Source organism: Channa argus, chromosome 3 (assembly GCF_033026475.1).
Source record: "Channa argus isolate prfri chromosome 3, Channa argus male v1.0, whole genome shotgun sequence".
Classification (NCBI taxonomy): domain Eukaryota; kingdom Metazoa; phylum Chordata; class Actinopteri; order Anabantiformes; family Channidae; genus Channa; species Channa argus.
Genome location: NC_090199.1, coordinates 23,049,330 through 23,071,679, shown reverse-complemented (window position 1 = coordinate 23,071,679; position 22,350 = coordinate 23,049,330). Strand labels below are relative to the sequence as shown.

Below are 22,350 nucleotides of genomic sequence, written 5' to 3'. Positions count from 1 at the left end.
TAAGGGTCACGTGGGCATTGGAATTTCAGCTGTGGAGTACACCGTGTTAGGGCTCGCCCGCATATCGACACAGACAACCACTCACAGCTACAGGTAATTTAGACTCACCCTCTAACCTAACATGCATGTCTTTGACTGTGGGAGGAAACCAGAGCATAAGCTACTAACAGTAAGTGATGTCAGAACAACACTGCCCTCTATAGGGGCTTGGTTTACAATTTCACAGTTTATCTTTTCAGATTTGTGGTCAGTGGTTCCTTTGGTCACTTTAAAGATCGTTTTAAGATACAGAACATTGGGTACAGAGACATCCAGTCCTTCTTCTGGTGTAATTTCTATAATTAATGGAAATAACATCCCAAGTTTTTTATTATTCTTTTTTATAATAAGCATCTTTACTACAAAGAGCACAAAGGCAGCATTGTCCTTTACTGACCTATCTCTCAATTAACATCTAATTAGAAGAAATAGAATGAAACAAAATAAAATAAAATAAAATATTAAATAAAACAAAAAGTAGATGAAGTTGAAGGGGACTGAAAAGTAAATCAAAATACCTGATGTAATGGACATTATGACACTGGATGTGATGTTAACTACACATTTTTACACTATGTGGACATTAATATCCAGCATATTCATCTGAAACATTGTGAAAAGATATATTTTGACATTACTGAGTTTTTATTTTTCTCCAATCAAATCAGACACGTCAAATAGTGTAATTTAGTGATTGCCAAACATTCTCTGCCAGACATTCTCATTATGCCATTACAAGGGTTTGGTATGAAGGTCTGAGATTTTTATATTCAAGATTCGTTCACTGTGGTTTAATGAAAGCTTTTTGAGACAGTAATAGTAAGTGATAGTGACCATTCAAAATGTAAACAAAACACAATTTTCCATTTCCACAACTTATTTACAATTTCTGTATGTAGGCACATCATTTTCAGTAAGTATTTGTGGCTTTATTTTGAAATTAATGAACACTGGTTAAATTGTCACACGTTGTTTGCATTGATTTATTGATTATCTGATACATGTTTAATAAGGCTCTTAGAGAATCCCTCACTCTATTTACACTTTACAATTTCTCCGCAGCTCATTCTCCTCCAGTTTCCTTTTTCAGTTCAAACCTTATGAACATGCGTGGCCCGTTTCAGCTAAGGCAGTGTTCAAATGTATTGAGTGAAGCTAATGATGGGGCCCGAAATCCTGTTAGGTGTTCGTGCTGTAATGGTGACATCACCTGCTGTCCTGTCACCTTCAGCACTGTTCTTCCCCTAAAGATGCTGTAATGTCACTCAGGTCCAGAGAGTCATCGCCTATGGGGGTTTTCCTGCCGCTTTGCATGGTCTGGCTGGGATAAACCTCCACAGACTTGGAGATAGAGTGCACCGAGTGGTCCCGCAAATATCCAAAAGCCTCCCTCGCGTGCTCCTCGCGGATGCTTTGCTCGAAGGTCTTGCGTTTGTGCCTGAACTCGATGACAGTCTTTGTGTAGGAGTTGAGTGTGGTGACCGATGCGCCCATACAGCAGGTAAAGGAGGCCCAGGCCATGCTGTTATCAAATGGAGCAAAAAGCTTTAAACTGAGCATGTGGGACTCACAGATAAACTCTCATGAGCCGCTGTGTAGGGACACAATCCATATTGCATTTTGACATTTCTCCCTCAATATTTTGATAGTGTTTGCAGAGATTAGTGTCAATCACTTTAAGTCCCACCACTCCCCTTTAAACATGCAGGACCACATGTGAGATCAGACAATCAAATCAGCATCTCATGTACTTTTCACGCAGGTTGGTTAATACCCACAACAGGTCAAGAATTGTTTAGCCTCTAAAATGACTTTTTTTTTTGTTTTTTTTTTGCATACTGTGCATATTGTAAAGGAGTGAAATATTATCCTGTTATGCAATTTCAATCACGCCTGCATTGGGGCTTTGGACACCAAAGCCTAATCCTGCTATAACATGAGTGCTTCAGGCTTTTTTCATTAGGAACTGTTATGCTGGGAAGAGCTGAGAGCACAGCTATAACTGACTGTTTAGTGCAGCGAGCAGAGTGGTCCCCCACTCTGGTGTCCTAATTAGTAAGGTGATGTTACTTACATATCGTTACATACATGCATATCATTCTAAAGACTACATATGATCTGAGATTGAGAAAAAATGATTTCTGCTGTGTCTGAGCAGTCATACCAGAAGGACCAGCCGTAGTCCCAATTGTACGGCCTCCAGTCAGGTGGACCATGACTGACAGTCACCTGGAAGACCTGTGTGTACATCACATGAGCCACCATGCCAAGAAGGCCTGAAATCATAGGGATAATGTGGTTAAAAAATGAACGGGATTTCTTTTCACAAGAAAAGACCCAAATCCTTTCATTGACGTATACATCTAATCTTTAAATGGCTATTCACAAAGTTCACACAGTTTTATTTAATCTGCAAAATAAATATTCCCCATAGATCCATAACGTTTCCGGTTGTTAACTACATTTTAGTCATAGCTTTGAAATCCAGTTTGGATTTATTCCCGATTGAAACTGGACAACTGGCTCCTTGGTACCAGTGAGAGCTCAGACTACGTTGCATTGCAGGCATTCACACATTTAAGGTAGTAACGAGTAAAATGAAGCTACTGTACCTGAGAGCACAGTGAAGACGGCAGCGAAGGCATTGAGCTTGAGTCCATCAATGATGTTGCTGGAGTGAACCAGATCCAAACACATGAGGCTGAAGCCCACCACCAGAAGAACAATGTACAACAGCTCAGAGATCAGCGACAGCCATAGCATCCCTGCAAAACAGGGTTATTAGATCATACTAACAATAACTGTGAAATAACTTTGATTTTCTTATCTCATTTTTTGTTGTTTTGTATTTTTATATACATCTTTTATAGCAATTTTATGGCTTTTATTATTACATTTTAATCATTGTGCATAAGTCTGAAGTTTTCTTTGTCTCTTACATCTGTACGTTTTCACACCAGTTAACATCACCACATGTCTTAGGCCTTGAGAGTCGTAGCTCTGCCTGCACTCACTGCAGAATGACTGATCTCCCTTGATCCAGGTAAGCAGCAGTGGGTTGGACAAGGATATTTGGAAAACAAGCAGGGCAGGAGTCCTTGAGGACCTGGAATAAGCATCCCTGATGTATGGTGTTACCCAGGAGCAGATGATAACCTTTTGAACTGATAGGCCATATTCAGCTTTCCAATTATTTATTTATTATACATTTAATCTGACTACATATGAAGATCAGACAACAAATCTACTCTTGTTTTCATTGTTATTTAGTCACTTCACAGATAAACAGGAAGTGAACACATTGCAAAGGACATTGCTGACACAGTGCTGACACAGCTGACATTTAACACCACACGTGCACGCTCTTCACTGTGCCACTGTTGCTTCGGAATAAATCCCAATGCCAAACTGGCTGATCTAAAAAACTAGAGGGTGACATGAGCAGCCTAAAAAAATCACAGTGCAAAGGTATTGACAGCACATGATATAAAAATGAGGATTGCTCACCTTTCTCTGATGCTGGGGCCAAATCGAGGAAGCTTCGGCACATTTCACCTAGCGCAGCAGAAACAACACACACACACACACTGTCATGTCTCAGCATCTTTATGTTGATTCTCTATGTGGCCAGTCAGAACCAAGTGGCGGATTTGTTTGTGGAAATCATCAGAGCTGACCCTAAGGCTATCGTTGCCCCTCATTACCTGCAAACTCACCTGAACACTATTCTCCGACCAGTGCTTGGAACTGCCACCACATGCCCTGACACAGTCTGCTGTTTTTCTGTTCTAAAAACCGACCAGTTTGACACTTAAGTAGTTGTGTCTATTATCATGTATCGCTGTCTGTATTTCTAATCCATCGAATCAGCAACAAAACCCTGCACAGTCCACAAGTTCACAAAATAAATAGATTGTTAAATAAGAGGCATGTGTCAGAAATGCAGCTTTTTGGGCTCTGATTCAGTTTCACCAGATGGTGGGCTTGCAAGGCCGCTCAACATCTGCTTCTCGTCCTATTGAATTACAGATACATTGCATAGAATTACAATGATAGAACAGAGTAGAAAAACTGTAATAACACTCATGTCTGTCAAACCTTGAACACGCTGTGATGTATAATGACAGCCTGTGCAAATTTACCAAACAGGATATTAAAAATGTTATGTGTCGAGGCCGCATGTGTCACTGGATTTGTTGCGAGTGGAAGAGTTTTAATCAGGTAGAACCAGCTGTTTTGAGGAAAAACTCATCAAGGCCCCTGTTACATAATCCTTATTAACTCAAGCTGTCTGAGACTGTCCTCCATCATACCCCCGCTTGATGAGATGCGCTAGCAATTCCCACTTGAGTAATCTCAATGTGAGTGGTGGGTTCGTAGTTGTCTTTCTCCTTCTCTGTCCCCCTCTCTCTGTCCCTCTCTGCAGGTGTCCCCCGACTTTGGAGCTGTTTGTTTTCCAGCGTGCAGCTACTGGTCCTACCAACCTGCCCGATGTGATGTTGTTGCTTTTGTCGCTCTCTTTCTTTTCTCTCTTCACTTTCCACTCACCCCAAGCGATCAAGGCAGATGGCTGCTCACCCTGAGCCTGGTCCTGCTGGAGGTTTCTTCCGTTAAAGGGAGTTTTCCCTCTCCAATGTTGCCTAGGCCTCGCTCAAGGGGAATTGTTGGGTTCTCTCTGTACATCTTTATAGTCTTGACTTGAGATGACTTTGTTGTGAATTGGTGCAATGTAAATAAAGTTTAATTGAATTGAATATTAGCTAATACAATAAGTTTGATTAGCACAGTTACGGGCTGATATCTAATAGGTGCTTTACAGAGTTCAGCTCATTTCAGAGCCAGCTGCAGTAATTCAGCCACACAGAACCAATCTGGTCTGACCCCACCTGAGCATGAACTCTTCGTAACTGACACTTCTTTGCAACTCATCTTCAAACTCCAGTGTGATAAAATTAAGGAAAAAATGAAGTTGTACAGACTCGATTCAGTCTTTTCCACCCCCATCATCCAAATGTATGAAACAAAAACATTCTGGCTCTGAGTGGGAGCATTGACTAATAGAAATAGATATAGTGATTACCCTGAAATAGTCTATACATGGAAAAAGGAGCAATTAATCTGTATTTAAACTCCATCATGAAAAACGTACTGTCCGATTTGTGTATTTTTGGTTTGTGTTTTCAATCATGAATAGTGAGTAGATGTTGATGTACTGTAATCTCAGACAGTAGACGTTAGTGTTTGTCTGAACAAAGATGATGATGATGACAACAGGTCGAGAGATTGAGCCATGAGGAAATGAATATGCCTGCATATACAGTTACTCTATATTCGGTGACTGAAGTATCAACAATAACTTCAACTTGATTTTCAAGCTTTTGAAATGCATTTCAAAATAATGGCATCAGTAAACAAAGAACAATGAAAAAAATGAAACACTTTTTTCTCCACTAAAGGCTTCTTCTACAGACATGTGAGGGCCTTATAGATAACCACTGATGAAGATGAATTTCATCACATGCATCAAATAAATGTCATTTGTTTGGTGGCCACACACATCACTCACACACACCTTCTCTTCTTACTTTCATCGTGGATATTTTCCTCACACGAGGACCAAATGCCAGTGTGAAACTGGCGGAACAGGAACCTGTCGTCGCCAGTCTCCCAGCTGTACACCACTTTGTTGGGGTCCGTCTCGTTCACTCCGTAGTCTATACACTGGTGAGTCCGCAGCTTGCTGCACTTTGGCTTAGGGACTCTCTGGGTCCCCACGCACCAGTAAGTCGTTATGAAGGCGGTTATGGAGAAAATCAGGGCGAAGAAGTTCAGACTAACCGACAGAAGGGTCCTGCATCTGCGCGTCGTCTTCATTGTCCGTGGGGAGGATGCAGAGGCGCCTAGAGGACCGACAAGTTCATGGGTGCCAAGTGGGATGTGCGCACCAAGCCCGGCTAAGCTCCAAACTCCCCAGGAGAGGAGAGGCTCCCATTTGGCACCGCAGCGCGTCCAAACCTCTCCAAAAATGTGCAGGATCCAGGCAGCATCCTTACAGTGAGCTCAGCTGTGAGCCAGAGCGTCACATTCCCATCATTCACACGGAGCCAGTCTGTTTCTCCCGCCTATAGGATGTCACGTTGTCAAAGGATTTGACGCTCGCTTGCGTCAAAGCGGGGGATTTTCTTCTGATGCCCTTTTTCTTCTTCTGTCTGCCGCTATGGCGCCTCCCTCCCTCCACCGCTTGGACACAAACTTATCAGAGACAGGCAAAAGTTATACCACTGATATCAGAATAAGACACAAATCGAGATCAACGGGCAGCCAAGTCTCTGTCACACCGTCTGCTGGTTTTGCAGTGCTCAAAAAATCTCACCTCTTTTTAGTGAGAACAACTTAATCAAGACTGGTACAACCACAGTCTGACCTGACCTGCGATTGTACTGGTTAAAGGGGTTTTGCAATTGCTGCTTCTTCACTTCTGAACTACTGTTGTTGGGGTTGAACCCAGGTATGTCACAAGCTGACTTATTTAGTCTTTAGGCCACGATTGGACTCAATGTATACAAATTAAATGCGATGGTAAATGGTCTGTATTTATACTTATATATACTGTATATAGTTGAATCCACAGACCAGGTTCACCCATTAACACAAAGATAACAGCAGCTGCCGTGCAATATGCTGAGCTGACCACCAGGAGCCACTGAAGTTTTCCCAAGGACATTTTGAGATATGGACGGGATAAGTTGTACTTTGTTACTGTACTTATGTACATTTATCTGTTCATTACTTAATGATGCTACTTTGCTTTTTCCTCCACTAGCAATTTCTCAGTCGACATGAGTAGTTTAAAAATTAAACTGAAAAAAGCCTCAGCTCATCATTTATGTCCCAAAAAACAAAAAAACAAAGTTACATATCGGAATCAGCTATATTAAAGAATACTACTGCATTTACAGGTGAACAGTTACGTTATAAAGCCTTGTGATTCCAGAGGAAGCTGCTACAGTCTGAGGAAGTCGATAAACCGCCTCAAGTGATGCCACATGAATCAGGATTAGATGGGGGTGAAGACTACGAGTTTGAAAGTGAAAAAACAAAAAAAAAGCCTGGTGCATTGTGAGAAATACAGGATGCAATTCAAAAAGCAATTTTCCTTGCTCTGTTGCATTTGTGTTGATTCTTGAAAAAAGTCTTACTCTTAAATTCTGGAGGAATTCATGGACATTTTCAAGAATATTGACTTTTTCCAGTCTTGACCAACTCATAATAATAATTTGTGAATAAGCCCGAATTATATTTTGTATATCTTACGTGTTACAAAGTAGTTGAACCTTAGATATCTTTCCTTATTTTTTACTTCTTCTGCTTTCATTTTAACTTTATTTAACTATCCAGAAGCACATTGCTAACAAAACACTTTTTATACAATCAAAATATGACCAATTTATCCCTGGTAACATTTCTAAGACCTGTTTCTGTTTTCAGAAAAGCTGCAATGTGCTGTCTTTTTTAAAGGGAAGTCGCTGAGAGGATGATGAGCCTGCTGCTCCTAACAAGTCTTTCTGTGGCCTGTTAAGCTCTACACACCATGACAAGAAGAGTTCAGTCCACAGCACCGATTGTCTTCCATGCTGAACCATAGCACCGAGGCAACACAAATGATATCACGAGTACTGTGATTCTTTATGTGAGAATGAGCTCGAGATACAATTTGTGCGATCCTCCTGAGAAACAGGGTTTAAAACCCTACAGAAATGAGGCCAGATCATCCTGACATTGCAGTTACCTCAGCAGCGTGCCTTCCTCTTCTAGCCCCAGAGGCTAAGCCGCACTTCGACATGACTCTGACAAACAAATCAGGCCAAGGCTCTACAACCAAAGTGCCCCAAATACAGTTAAACAAGCTGCTGGTGATCCATTACCCCCTTGGCAGAGTTTTCACCAAGGTGATCAGCAGGTCATAGGCGCATTCGCTGTCACAATTACACAGTCACTAAATTTCCCACTTCATGTGAAACAGACTTATAGGTGCAAAAAATAGCAAATGGAGTTAGATGAACTGCTTTGATGGCTGAAAGTATTGTAGTAGAAGAACCTCTGAATTTCTGTCAGTCAACACTCCTCAATATGTGATAAAAGCTTTATCAAATGCCCTGTGTCCTTAACAACCCAGTGGTTCTTGCCAACCGCTGACAAAAGACTTATTGAATATCAGCAGTGTAATGAAAGTCAGAATATTTAGCTACAGTCTGGTAAACACACGCCTATGACATCTCAGCCACTGGTGATAGGCCGTCTCTTGCATTTGTGGCAAGAACAAGAAGTTAATCCCTGCTTTCCAGTTAACACATTTCAAGTCCTTTGGTGCAGCTTGAAGAAAATGAATGTTCTCAAACTCACCAAAGCATAGCAGGAGAACAATGACATTTTTTTTTTTTTTTTTTGCTGTTGATTGTACTCAGCACAAACTGAATGAGGATATGTTTAATATTAATTTAAGGTTCAAAATCTCAGAAAACTGTGGTCTACAGATCCTGGTCTGCTAAGGAACATGGTGAAATCATAAGGAAGAGTCTTAATGGAAATATCAGCATTTCTTCAGTGGCCAAAAGCACAAGTCACTGATCATTTAAAGTTACTCTACATTAACTACATTTAATTAAAAAAATATCCCTGACATCTTATAAATGACAACTTAAATTCACACAGATTTAAACACACCCTTGCTCAATCTAACACAGCCAGGGGGTTTGCTGCTACAGCCTTATTTTGGTCTGATATGGCCAGTAGCTCTTGGTGGGTATCATTACTGACATTACTGCTTTTATTACAGTACCTACAGAGCGATGCAAAGATGCAAATGAATGAATGAACGAATTACTGAATACTTGTGTGTACAAACTTGCATTAGTGTCATCTAAACATTTTATCCCTACTGCTCTTTGTCAGCATCGCCATGTGGGCTCTATCGTCTCACTGTGGTGGTCCTGTCTTCATCTTTGCCAAACTTTCTGGAAAAGTGTAGTTTGTGCTGTTTTGTGATTGTTTTCGTGGATGCTTCCCACTGAGGTTGACGTCATGCAAATGTCCATCGTACTGACTGATCAGTCACTGAAACACCAATTTCCAGAGATAATCCAAGTGCCTTCTAATCTTGTACCCTCTTCCATCTATATATAGTCTGACAATCTGGTTTCTTACTCATTCAGATAAGTCCTTACCACGTGAAGTCATGTTTCATTAGACACAACCCAGGCCAAAACTGAACTGTGGCAGTTTAGTAGTAAACTTAATAACTTAATAAATTCAAATCATAGAAATGTGCAATTGTAAGATGATCACTATAATTACTAAATAAGAGCATGATCCTGTGTAGCTCCATCATAGAATATTATGTGATTATTAACTCCTATGTCCCTGGTACTGAGGTTTGTCATTGTAACTGTATTATATTTATGCAGACACATTGTTTTGTAATATAAAATTTGGCATCTAGTCCAATCATATTGAAACATAGTTCATAGTTATATAACATGCTATGACATATTTTATATGGAAATCTTACATAAGTTACACAGGACAGAAGCCAGCCTGGACTAACTGATCTGTAAGGATTTGGTAGGAGATAATAAGACAACACATTTCCTTACAGCTTTGCCTAATCCTGGGAATCTCATGGACATGAGCATCATAATGATCACCGAAGAAAGCTAAATTGTGGGCTGAGAGGATTTTTTATGTTCTTTTGTTGCTCTGCCTTTGCATGCATTTGCATGGTCCAGTAAAATAAAGATGTGATGACTTCTTCAGTTGAGATTTGATATACGTGTACTGTTGGGCTGTAAATCACACACCAAATCACCTCCCAACTCACAATATGCATGGACCTAAAGGAAGCTTTTAGTATTGTGAGGGAGTATCATTTTCTAATGACCTGGTGTTGAACACAAACTGTGCATACACGGCTGCCCCCTCAAGTGCCCAAAGGGACAACTGGATACCGCAAAAGCGCCCTCTTAGATGCTCCTACATCAGAGCAAATGCAATTAGGTGCCAGTATGGTGATCTTACAGTACAGCAAAGGGGAGGAAGTGCCCTTTAAAGCAGGGGCAACCTTGAGGACAAGGCTTAAGAACAACTGCTCAAAGGGACCCTCACAAAGACATACTGCATCTTTTAAGTATCAATCATTGTTCTCAGTCTCACACTTGATGTATGCCTGATAATTTATCAGCTGTCACCTATTCCCAAAATATAACTCCCAATGTATGTCACTGAAGATTGGAGCTCATTCACTCATTCATTCTGACCTTTGATAATGAACACACTTATAATGCTGTCCCTTGTCAGAATTCATGGCCACTGTATTGGATCACATTAAGTTGCACAGCTGGTCATAATGTTATGCCTGATCGGTGTGAACTGGAGTGCAGATTTAGTGTGCAGTGTATTCTGCTCTATAATAATAATTATAGATAATAAACCCATTTCCCGCAGTCTCTTTCCAATGTGTGCACTTTCATTCATCCAGGGTCCTTTTCCACCTCCAAAATGTGGGCACTTCAGAACCCCATCTATTGGGGATGTTACCTTTTTAGCAAACATGCATGTGTACTGATGGGGGCCAAAACGTATCAGGTGCCCCACAGGCAGAGTGAGTATGCCAATGATCTGGAGCAGATGTAAATTCGTACTGAGGCATTTTAAGGCCTAAGCTCTCAAAAGACACAGACTTCATTTGTATTTTAGTAGCAGCTTCCGCTTAAAGCTGCTAAGAGTAGAATTTGCCCCTAAACAGATAGTCCCTAAGGATTAGTCTTCATAATCTGCCGTTCACTGATCCTCGAAATCATACTGTCTGGGTGCTCTGAAATCAGCTTACAGTGACAGTAGATGGTGTGTGAGTGGTTTTATGATTGGGATTGCATCCTGCACAAGCTTTCCGTACAGTAGCAACAAATGAGAAAAAGACAATTGTTTAGGCTTGCAATTGTTTCTTCTAATTTGCACATAGGAAATCTCATCTACTGTTGTTAAAATACACTGCATGTTCTCACACACACACACACACGCAACTGCTCAAATCTGTAGTACTACACAGAATAAGAAACAGTTGAGCAACTGTGATAACCTCTGAAGTCCATGTGAAAACAGACTAATTATTGCTCAGCTGAATGAGAATTCAAATATACAGTGGCATGAAAATACCTTGAAATGGGACACACATGCTAGTGCAAAAGTTGAGCATGCAGTAAGTTTTACTTGTCCTTCATACACATTATTAGGATGCAGACAGGGTCTGAATGGAACAGCTGTCTCTTATATACATGTGTACAGTACATTAAAGTTTGATTAAAAAGAAACTTGGGGCAGATCATTGGGTGTAAAGTACCACATGTTAATAAAACAACATTTGTTAAAATGAAATCTAGATACTTGTCATTTTAAAACAGAGGCTTTAGAATAAAACTCATGATGAAACAAACCGCTTAATAATCCACCAGTGTGAGCATTTCTTACCCAGTGTTAAAGGTACCATTTTAATTTATTAATGAGAAAAATTCTACATGACATCTTTTGATATACACAAAGCAAACATACAGTGGGTGCCCTATTAAACAGCATCTTCATCTAAGTCTGAAACTATAGATACACATTTTAGGACAAACAAAAATAAAACATTAGATTAGACTATTCATTCTGCATGTCAGAGCTGATATCAAATATAAAATAGAGAATGTGATATTGCTTTGATGAGGACAGTCTCATTCTGGAGGATTGGAGCAGTTTCTTATAAATAAGAAGTTAGTGAAAATGAGTAGAAATGTCCTTTAGTAGGAATGAGCCATTTTCCCCCCTTTTCTGTTCAGAGTACAGCAGAATACAGCTAATACATACAGTGGACTCTCTTGGTTTGGCTCAGGGGAGAATGTTCAAGGATTCCGATATCTGAACAGGAATGTCATTTCTCTCCTTTCTTTGTGGTAGAATAGAAACATCTACGTTGAGCTGGAAACAGCCAGTTTCTTCAAATGATCCATGAAGACCTGCAGGCTGACGTCGTCAGTGAGGATCGGTGCTCCGGTCTCCTGTAGATGCGTAGGACAATAATAATGGTGAGTAGTGATTCCCTTCCTATATGGACAGCGCGTTCCATGACATAACTGATATCATGATCAGTTTAATGAACCCATTGTCAGACTGCCATGTTCAGAGTGAACACAGCATGTTCGGCTCTTTCTTGACTTGGAAAATAGAAAAAATAATGCTATTTTCAGCTTTCAATCTTCACCACTTAGAAGCAGAGGTCAGCTAATCCAAGATCTGTGATCTGTGTGACACTCTGACTTTAAATAATCTGAATTGTCAATGCAGATTGTTTTTCACCCAGGGGACAGACAATCTCGGATTTCTCTTGTTTAGTTATGAAGGCTCTGTAGGAATTTGTTTAGAAACTTACTCCATAAAAAGCGAAAGAGTAAAAATTCAATGAAAGGTAATAATAGTCAAATGCAGCAAGGAATCAAACAAAACCCCAAAAAAGATTCCCCACATTTTGGATAACCATCCATTCCCATCTATTTTCAAGCTACCTATTTTAAAGCAAACAACAAACAAATAAATAAATAAATAAATAAAATAAAATAAAAATACTGCACCTGGCCCCAGGTGTAAAGGTTGTTGTGAGTCTGCGATGGGTTGACCTTGGAGAGCAGGAAGCGAGCCTGTGAGCCTCCGTGTTCAGTGTCAATGTAACGTGGCATGGGGAAACGTGTCTGCAGGATCTCCTGGGCGTCATCAAGAGGAGCGTGCAGCAGCTGTTTAAAGTTCTCATACTCCGCCATTTCCTGATAGCCTGCTTTACGCCACTGGTCAATGGTCTGAAAATAAAAAGGAAAGTGGAGGCATTAAGGATTGATTGCTTATTTCAACAAAGTGGGTGTTCGGCCCAAGGAGAGAAATTAAGAAAATTACATTTTCTAATGCATTTTTGAGACTTAGATCTTTAGATGGAGATGGCTCACCTCTCCGTGGTAGATAACCAGCTGGAAGAAGGTGTCCATCAGCAGGATTCGATCTGGTAGGATACTGCTACTGTCCAGGAGCACAGGCTGTGAACAACATCGAGTACACAGTTAAAAACTAGTGCCAAAAAATATGAAAACCGACAGATTCTTTAGCACTAATGGAACTCAAACATGGATAGTAAGGATGTGGAGGGTGTGAGACTGACCTCTGGTGGTCCATGAAAGGAGTATGAGTAGAGGATGGGCTGGATCATGATCAGGGACTGGGTCAGGTCCTGCCTAACAAAGTGGTGCCTGTAGTAGGAAGACTCGTCTGGGCTGTTGTTGAACACCTGCAGGAAGGGCGACCTCCTCAGGTGAAACATAAACTGCAGGTGGAAAAGAGAAAAATAAATAGTACAATGATGAAATTATGACACTGATCACTGTATCATACAAAGAAAAACCCGCCATAAGATTGAGAAGCAATGTAAATCAAAGTCAGGGATAATGTTATAATTAAGTCTTATTTTCAAATATAAAATTATAAATATTTGTATATATTACTATTTTTTTAAATGACACAAAGTTATGTCATTGCACTGGGAGGCAGGTTTACCTGTGGGTAGAGGGACAGAGACTCTGAAAGCCTGAAGGATGTAGGATCATCTTTGTTAAACTGGCCAAACTTCTGACACTGCAACCAATGAAGACAAAGCATTGTTTAAATAGTGAACATTCCACACTATAAATCCCACGTAACTTGTGATATAACAGCAGTAATACCAATTACCATCAATTAGAGTGACATTCAACTATTTATAAAGAAAAATCTCAGTAATGCCAGTTATGCCCTTTTTCTCTCGTCACAAAGCAAAGTTCAGGGAGTGGTTTGTGCGTGGGAGTGTCCCTCACCAGGCGGATGAGTTGCCTGTCGAGCCAACGCAGGACATCTGGCCCCTCCTCCGACTCTGCTCTAAAGACACCTAGGCGTGCCATGAGCACGGCGGCCGCTTCCTGGTCGAATGACGACTCGATGTGCTGAATTTGAGACTGTGCGTCTGCCCAGCTTGAATAGTGACACAAACAAAAGGGAAGGACAAGGGAGGGAGGAATAAAGGGCAGGAGAAACCAGAACGGCGTAGGTAAGTGTGTGTGGCATGAATGACGCAAACAGGTTTGTCTTCATGATGTCCTAAATTGCAGTTACGTAAAAATACTTTCCAGTGAGGCTTATCTTGATTCTAGCTGACACTTTTGTGGATCAATGCCAGGCTATTTATATGACTGGTAGGTAGATAAAATACAATACTGGGACAGTTTAACATATAGTACATTTCTTGCATAAATCACCAAACAGCATCCATAACAAAAAAGCAGACTCTTACTTCCTGGCGATTGTGGTAACCCGTATCCTCCTCTGTGTATTTGAGTGCTGGTACTGAGTTACAAACTGGATTGCCCCTCGACCTCCTTGGGGAATTGGAGCATTGTGCTACAAATAAGTAAGAAAGCGAAAGTAAGACTACAGCTGACAATCACTGCATTCAACCACATTGAAAAGAAAAGGCCTTTGTTTGGAGAGTTTTTGTTTTTAGCAAACAAACACAATATTCTAAAAGACAGTGCACTTGTTTCTTACATGTCGGTCTTATCACGAGCATTCAGCCCACTTTTCAGTGCTTTCAAGCTAAGGATCAAGTACATGTTCTTTTACCTGATTCACCACCTCAAAATAAATGCCCAAAGTAGTGGAGGGATTGAGACTGCAAATTTTCCACTGGCTCGTGCCACCGATTCCCATCTCCTATACAAAACAGTGAACACATTTGTGATGAATGGCAGTAAATAACAGTTCACCGATTGGCTATTGTGAGGGTAAAATATCGGAACCCCCCCACTCCTATCTAAGCAGTGACTCACATTCTCTGAAATGCAGGGACCTTTACAGTTGAGCGAAACACATGGTCCAATGGCCCCACAAACCTTCAGCTCCCTTGATGTCTATAAAGAAAAAAGATATAGACTCAACTTTGATAGCTATTGTCAGGTTAGGAGCGGATATGTGATGCCAACATTACAACTAATGACATTTAACCAAGTTTACCTTGACTTCTAGGAGGCCTCCAAAGGCCATGCGGAAGTCTCCATTATAGTCTTTACTAAAAACCCTCTGGAAAGTTTGCTTAAACAAGGATGTGTTGAAGGAGTCTCCCATCACAATATGGCCACTAATAACACAGCACAAGATATTAACTTTGTTAATGTTAAATTGTACCTAAAGAGGGACAGATAAATATAAAGGCACACCCTTGACTACCTGAACAACAGTGCTGACGTACCCAGTCAGATTAGATAAGCACTTCATCTCCAGCAGTCCGGTCTGGTCCAGGGCACAGGCGTAGATATCAATACTGTGACCATTTACTGCTGAGCGGTTTGCCAAGGCTTCATAGTACTGTGTGGTACCAAAGATGAAATAAAAACAAAACATTTTAGAAAGAAATGCACACACACACACACACACACACACACGTAACAGCAAGACAACACAGTGCAAGATAAAGATCGGATATTGAAGTAGTTTTACAACCTAAGAACATCTGACAATTATTTCGCTAAAATACAAATACAATACAAATACTGCTGCAGATTAGAAGACTACATATTTACTCACTTTGGTGGCTTTTTTCAGATGGCGAGCGTTGTCCTTCTGGATGTCATGCCAGGAGCGAATAGGGGTTTTCAGCTCATCTCCCACCACCATGCCTGGGCCCTGTGTGGGTGGCCCTCCAATGAACAGCATGACACGAGCCCCTGTGTTGGGGAATGTGCCCTGAGGGTGAGGAGAGAAACAACTTTGTTTCAGTTACGGGTATGTACCAAATACAACTGTGCCTAAAATTAAACTACAACACTGTAAATACAGTATTTACTATGGCGCAAAGTTGTTATGACAACTGAAACATTCATAGTGATTCCCCATTGCACATTACTACTTATCATAAACAGGCTAAAGAAATCATCTGTCCTACAGCACTTAGCACTGAAACTTAGCACTGATGGCCTACGGACCTGGTTCTAAAATAACAAGGAGGGTTTTGGAGCTTCAAACTGAAGATTTTCTTGCAAATACAACTTTGAAAACTTCTAAAAATACTGTGTTTGATAACACTGAGTATGTAGAAATATACATATAAATGTAAATATAATACCGATATGCATCGATATGCATGCAACAGAAATATTACAAATCTGAATGAGCCTTACTGAGGAACTTAGTTTTAGCAAAGGGCAAACATCACAGCCAACACTAACAACAAAGTTCACAGTCCAAGAGACAATGATACATTAAGAAGTCAGCCACGTAGTCACACAGCAGCTAGATTAGGCCTTTAATATGTGACCATTTGAGAGCAGGTTCTACGTAAACACCTATTCATTCATAAAGGGACAAAGTGTACCAAACAGAATAATTAAACAAATTAACCAGCTGAGAATAGATGCCAACTGCTTTTCTTAAAAGCTCTGCTTAATATATAAAAGTTTCATTCATCAAGTCAAATGATAACTCCTAACTCCTGATGGAGAGCAGAGCAAGTGAATGATCTGTTGCACAGTTATATAACCATACAGATTAGTAGTAGAGAAGAGAGGATAATGATTGTGGAAGAGAAAAAAGAAGCCAAACGACAACAAGAAACCAGCCTTTGGACTGTCAAAGTGTGGGTGTGTAACAATGACATGTGGCAAAGTTGTCTCAAAGAGGCCAAAGTTCAGGTCACTGTGAAGCTTCTCAAATAATGAGTACTGATACATTTGCATCCAGAACATATGTACGCCTACACACACACACACACACACACACACACACACCTACACACACACACACTCCTTTGTGTGCAGTTTTCATTATTTAACTTGCGTGTTAAACCTCACATGTAAGGTACAGGCAACAATATTTGAAACCACTTGGGTGTTTGTTGTACCTCCAGCAAGCCAACAGCAACAGACAGAGCAACACCGGTGGATCGAAGGGGTCGCTTGCCCTGAGGCACAGGCCAGGGGTCTCTCTGAAGCTCACCAAGCAAGTCTGTCAGGTTCATGTCAACCTTGTGTACAGGCTGAAGAAACCTACAAATACACACAGACACACACTTTAAGCAAGAAAAACAAATTGCCCCGGGGTCACCAAGACTGCGCTTATTCTACTTTTCCACTTCTATGAAAAGGTAACATTTAGTGAACAAGAATGATTCCACTATACCTGCAAGAGGCTGCAGGTTCCTGAAGGGCCGGAGGGCGACCTTGTGGTCCTGTTGCTCCTGGCTTTGCTAAACCAAGCATCTCCTGAAATACACATTATGATGAGTGTCAGCACCAAATTTTAGAACAACAATCTTCCTAAAAGGAGAAATTTATTTCAAAGCCAGTTAAATAATTAGAATTCGTTCTCTCTAATGCAATCGTGATTTGTCACCAAATACCCAATTTTGTTTTTTACTCCACGGAGTCACAAGGCCTTTGCTCTACATTTACCTGGATCTGTTTGGAGGAAAGATCCTTGGTGCCCCTGAACACATAACTCTTAGCGATCCCCTCACAGCTGAGCTCATGAACCTGGACCATGCGCCCGAATGTGATGAGGCCCACCAGCGCATTGGGTGGCAGCAGACTAAGGGACATTTGCAGGGACTCCTTAAGGGCCTGGAGGTCCTCTTCTTCCAAACATGTGTCCACCACATACAGGAAGATCAGAGGAGCTGGGGTTCCTCGCTATAAAGAAGTGGGAGAAGAAGGTCACACTGAGGAGAAATATCCACACACTTTATTATACAGACACATGGTTCCTTTATGGTGTTGTGCTTTCATGTTTGTCTATACAAAGAGCATTTGTTTACCAAAGGATTGGATAAAAAGGAGGCAGAATTAATGTTTAATATTTGGTTTGTTCTAAGCTGTATGTGGCAAATGGAGCTTGTATTACTTTTGAATAGCATATTAAATAGTTAGTTAACAAGTTAAACTTGTTAACCGCATTAGCAGCCACACCAAAAATGTTCTGTATAATGTCTGTGAGTAAAATTTATCTTAGCCTCCAGTGTAATTTCACTGTAAATACCACAGAGCACATTTTAATGGCCTAATTACTGTGCTGTTGCCTCAACCTTAGTTTTTTTTCCCCCCTCATTTGTACTTACTGTACTTTCCATCCACTGAATAAAAAAATATCCACCGTGCTAAGGTCAGAATACAGGTATATATGTAGTATTTACCTGTACTATGTACTCAATAGTAGAAAACTGTGGCATGAGTTCAGCTGGCTGGTTCACTTCTGATATGCCTGCGTATGAGGGAGGAAACTGTAGAGACAAAGACACTATTTAGCCAGCCTAATAATAAAGAATGTAGCCAGACAATTATTCTGGCATATAAAAAGAAATGAACTATTTGTCCTGTCAACACAAGTACTCACTGGGTTTCTCTGAAAGCAAAAGTTGCATGCCCATATTTTTGCTCTGAAGTCCACTTGACTGTAACAGAAGAATCAAAACGTTTTAGGGCTTGCATCCACTGCAAGGAGTGCAAACGTGTAACACAAGATGTCTGCCATTCTTAAATGACACACCCAGTGCTAATTACACCTCATCATTTGAAAATGCTGTTGTATAACAAATACTTGACAAACACACACTAACACACAAAAGTTACATGCATATTACATTGTTCTCTAGCCCACTCAAATTTACACTTCTTTAAGCCTAGCCATTGTATTTCTGACTTACCATAGTGGGTTGAGCACTGCCTTGCAGTTAGCCCGGCTGCACAGTACTGGTTCGTACTGAACTGGTGGCAGATCAGTTCTTTCCTTGAGAGGTGTAAAGAGGCAGGAGACGGGGACCACAAGTCTAGTGGCTTCCAGCCGACTGGAGGGCCATAGATTCCAGCTGAATCTCACCCCATCCCTGTCCTCGTTCTGTTGAATGAACTCCTGGTAGGTCGACATAACCAAGCTTCTGCTGAAAAAGACCCAAATCCACCAGGGTTAGACTGCTGACCCAATTTAACAACTAGGTTTACTCTCAGTGACACTGTCAGTCTACACTTGCTCCTGCTTTTGTCTGTCTAACTGCTCACACTGGCTACAAAGAACAACTGCTCTTTATACAGGTGTTTCCTCCTGTCCTGTGGTAAAATAGGACCTGGATCTTCGAAAGCATGACGCACAAAACGTCATCAGGGAACCTGACGACCAGGTTATGAAAGGAACCGCTCAGATGAATTCCAATTCCAATTTTAGACTGCACCTTTTGGCATGTGTCAGTGAAGCATCAAATTTTGGCAGTGCAATATTAAAGGACACATATTACACAACACAAGGAAAACTGGTTGTCTGCTGGGCATAAGATTTGTGTACCAGGTATGTTGTCATTATTAACTTCAAGATCTACTAATCTATCAAACCAAAACACGTCGAACTGCTGTTGTATAACGATGGATGAACCCTGACTGAAAGCATTGAGATGTGCATGAATTTGATGGATTGGTTTTTATAGACAACAAAAGTCTGTACCATTCAAAAAAATATATTATTTTTTTTAAATAGTTGAGGATTTATTTTCTGTTAGTGTAAGTTCAGAAATTTTCGCCTAATAAAATGAGTTTCAACTCTATTGTTTAAGTTGTTGGTTATTATTTTTTTAAATAGTTGAGGATTTATTTTCTGTTAGTGTAAGTTCAGAAATTTTCGCCTAATAAAATGAGTTTCAACTCTATTGTTTAAGTTGTTGGTTTATTTAAAGTAAATAAATGAGGAAAACAGTTACCTGACCTGAAAATAAAGTGGATAATTAGCTATAACCAACTTAACATTTTTACCATAACTGTTTGCATTACTTTATTTGGGTAATGCTACGATATAATTAAGAGTTGAAACGGTAAATGAATTAGACCATCAACATAAGAATCATATTTTTACCTTTTACATATCTTTTAATCGATTTCAATCAAAAATAAGTTTTAATTTAATTTAGTATCTTTGGGTTTAGGATGGCTGGACGAACAAAATGAGTCAAAGGCGAGTGTACCTGTCGGATTGCTTGTAGGAAATCGATTTTCCCTTTTATCCTACGTGGATAAATACATGGAAAGCTTGTAAAACAAAAATTAGCATTAGCAAGTATTTACTGTTTTACCGAATTATACAAGGAATGTGATTAGCTCGACAGATGTTACATCCAGGCCACGTATCATAACGTTACCAAACTCTACAGTTGGGTTATTTGTGATCGGTCTTGAGCTGCAGACAGCAAACACTCAAATTTGACAATTTGCGTTGTGTATACTCCTGCCTCGAGCCAGGAGAAACTCGATATAACCTCGATAGTGGCTGTAGAAACCCAATGAAGTGATCAGCAAATCTTATCTCGTTAAATATTGTTGGGAGATGTCTCTCCGCTGTTCCGCAAACCACTTGAAGCTAACACTACTGAGTTAGCTAACAGAATGTAGCGTTAGCGCTTAACCCACTTCCGCTCAGAAATGGAAGCAGAAACCGGGCGGCCTACTTTCGAGCGAATTTAACTCGAGTGCTTACCTTTTATCTCAGGTTGGCCTCGGGAATATACAAGAATAAAGAGTAAATTTTCCTCCAAGCAAATTAAAGCATTTGTAGGTAAAAGCACAGGAATGTATCTGAAAGACGGCGGTGAGATGATCACTCCCAACCGGCTTCTGCAATTTACTAGAATGACGTGTTACTCCAAACTCAGACGTCTCCTATTGGCTCTCGTTTCCATTGCGTCACTAGGACGTCCGCTGGTGAGTGTTGTACCGTCGTGTCCCCACAAATGTGGCAGCACGTCAAAGGCGAGAAGTTGTGTTACAACATTTTACTGTTACATATTTAATGTGATATATATGACAATAATATAAGATATAGTCAACACTACATTCAGTTTAAAAATAAAAAATATACATTAGTAAGATGCTGAAATTACATTTATTACGTGTCGCTCACTCCTGATATATGGCCCTGATACGACTGGAGCCAAATCATGATTAGGATCTTCCTCTAGACCTCCTGCCTGGCAGCTCCAGCCTCAGCATCCTTCTACCGATATATTCACAGTCTCTCCTCTGAACATGTCCAAAACCACCTCAATCTTGCCTCTCTGACTTTATCTCCAAAACATCTAACATGATCTGTCCCTTTGATGTCCTCATTCCTGATCCTGTCCATCCTCGTCACTCCCAAAGAGAACCTCAACATCTTAAGCTCTGCCACCTGCAGCGCTGCCTCCTGTCTTCATTTCAGTGGCACTACAGATATGTGTGGTACAAAATCCGCATTTTTATTTGTTGAAGTATCCTGGATTCTAAACACATTTCAGGTATTTGTAACAAATCAAACTACTGGAAAATAGGTGGCAATTCCGACCAGTTATGTTGATATAATTGTGTCTAGGCCTTCTGCCTGAGGCACGACTTCCCCGTACCAACATGGCGGCCGAGTTGACGTATGAGTATTGCCAGGGAGGATCGTTTGCAAGGATGCGTCGTACGTAAAAAACGAGCGAGGTTGTGGGAAATGAAGTTGATAATACTGACCTTCGTTATACTGACCAGCGGTCAGGGACATGCTGTCGTTAGATAATCTATCTAATGACAGAATTGTACCTTGACAATGTGAGATATTGGCCATTACACTCTTTGCTATTTAATTACTTAACTGATTAATATAACACTAAATACACTGTCAGAATCGTTTTAAACATAAGCCTATTTGCTGTGAAGTGAAGATCATTTATTTACCCAAGTGCAGGATACTTAAATTATACCTCATATTTTACATTTATCTGAAAGTTACGGAATAGAGCATAAATGCAATTAGGCAATTAGCCTATTAATAATTAGCCTATTAATAATTGATTTTTTGTGTATAACTCATTATTTTTAGGAATTTTATTGTAATTCATCCTTGTAAATCACAATCAAGCTTCATGTAAGTTTGACGGAACGCATTCGCCACAGTGTTATCTACAAAGTGCTCTTACTTTTAGCCCATTTTATCATTAAGCTAATGCTTACTACTGCTAAAAACATGAAACCCCTTTAAGCAACGACGGGTGAGTGCCTGTCTAGTTTGTGTCATATACTTTTTAAAGTCTGTGTCCCTCAAACTTTGTCTCTGTCCATGGTGCTGGGAGGAAACAGGGGCCAACAGCTGGTACTGGTCTTGCTGCGTTCAAGGGCAGCACCACATACTAGGAGTTTTGACATCTGTCAGCTTCGAAACCAC

General features: G+C 40.4%; 2 protein-coding genes across 3 annotated transcripts; both read right to left on the bottom strand.

Annotated features, from left to right (window-relative positions):
* Nucleotides 1-537: 537 nt before the first annotated feature.
* On the bottom strand, nt 538-6,358 carry LOC137123826 (germ cell-specific gene 1-like protein). The gene is made up of 5 exons (XM_067498077.1): nt 5,625-6,358; nt 3,547-3,594; nt 2,652-2,804; nt 2,204-2,315; nt 538-1,561 (listed from the first exon to the last, which is right to left on the bottom strand). The coding sequence occupies exons 1-5, from the start codon at nt 5,911-5,913 to the stop codon at nt 1,267-1,269; spliced, it is 897 nt and encodes a 298-aa protein (XP_067354178.1). The 5' UTR covers nt 5,914-6,358; the 3' UTR covers nt 538-1,266.
* Nucleotides 6,359-11,551: 5,193 nt separating this feature from the next.
* Nucleotides 11,552-20,812, bottom strand: sec23b (SEC23 homolog B, coat complex II component). Of its 2 annotated transcripts, none has more exons than XM_067498937.1 (19): nt 20,647-20,812; nt 18,836-19,069; nt 18,526-18,583; nt 18,326-18,412; nt 17,589-17,825; nt 17,317-17,399; nt 17,039-17,183; nt 15,727-15,885; nt 15,392-15,507; nt 15,157-15,280; nt 14,973-15,053; nt 14,767-14,856; nt 14,438-14,544; nt 13,965-14,118; nt 13,669-13,746; nt 13,277-13,438; nt 13,068-13,154; nt 12,702-12,923; nt 11,552-12,131 (listed from the first exon to the last, which is right to left on the bottom strand). In XM_067498937.1, exons 2-19 carry the CDS (start codon nt 19,054-19,056, stop codon nt 12,042-12,044), a joined length of 2,301 nt encoding a protein of 766 aa, XP_067355038.1. In that variant the 5' UTR covers nt 19,057-19,069; nt 20,647-20,812; the 3' UTR covers nt 11,552-12,041. The 2 variants fall into 2 exon arrangements, with proteins under 2 accessions (XP_067355038.1, XP_067355039.1); XM_067498938.1 differs by having other exon boundaries at nt 18,836-19,066.
* Between the last annotated feature and the right edge of the window lie 1,538 nt (nt 20,813-22,350).

Coding starts and splice junctions, on each gene's coding strand:
- LOC137123826 (XM_067498077.1), bottom strand. CDS start 5,913: ATGAAGACGACGCGCAGATGCAGGACCCTTCTGTCGGTTAGTCTGAAC. Junction 3,595..5,624: donor GGAAAATATCCACGATGAAA/GTAAGAAGAGAA, acceptor CTGCTGCGCTAG/GTGAAATGTGCCGAAGCTTC. Junction 2,805..3,546: donor GGCCCCAGCATCAGAGAAAG/GTGAGCAATCCT, acceptor CCTGTTTTGCAG/GGATGCTATGGCTGTCGCTG.
- sec23b (XM_067498937.1), bottom strand. CDS start 19,056: ATGTCGACCTACCAGGAGTTCATTCAACAGAACGAGGACAGGGATGGG. Junction 18,413..18,525: donor TTTGCTTTCAGAGAAACCCA/GTGAGTACTTGT, acceptor TTGTCTCTACAG/TTTCCTCCCTCATACGCAGG. Junction 15,508..15,726: donor ATCTGAAAAAAGCCACCAAA/GTGAGTAAATAT, acceptor GGTACCACACAG/TACTATGAAGCCTTGGCAAA.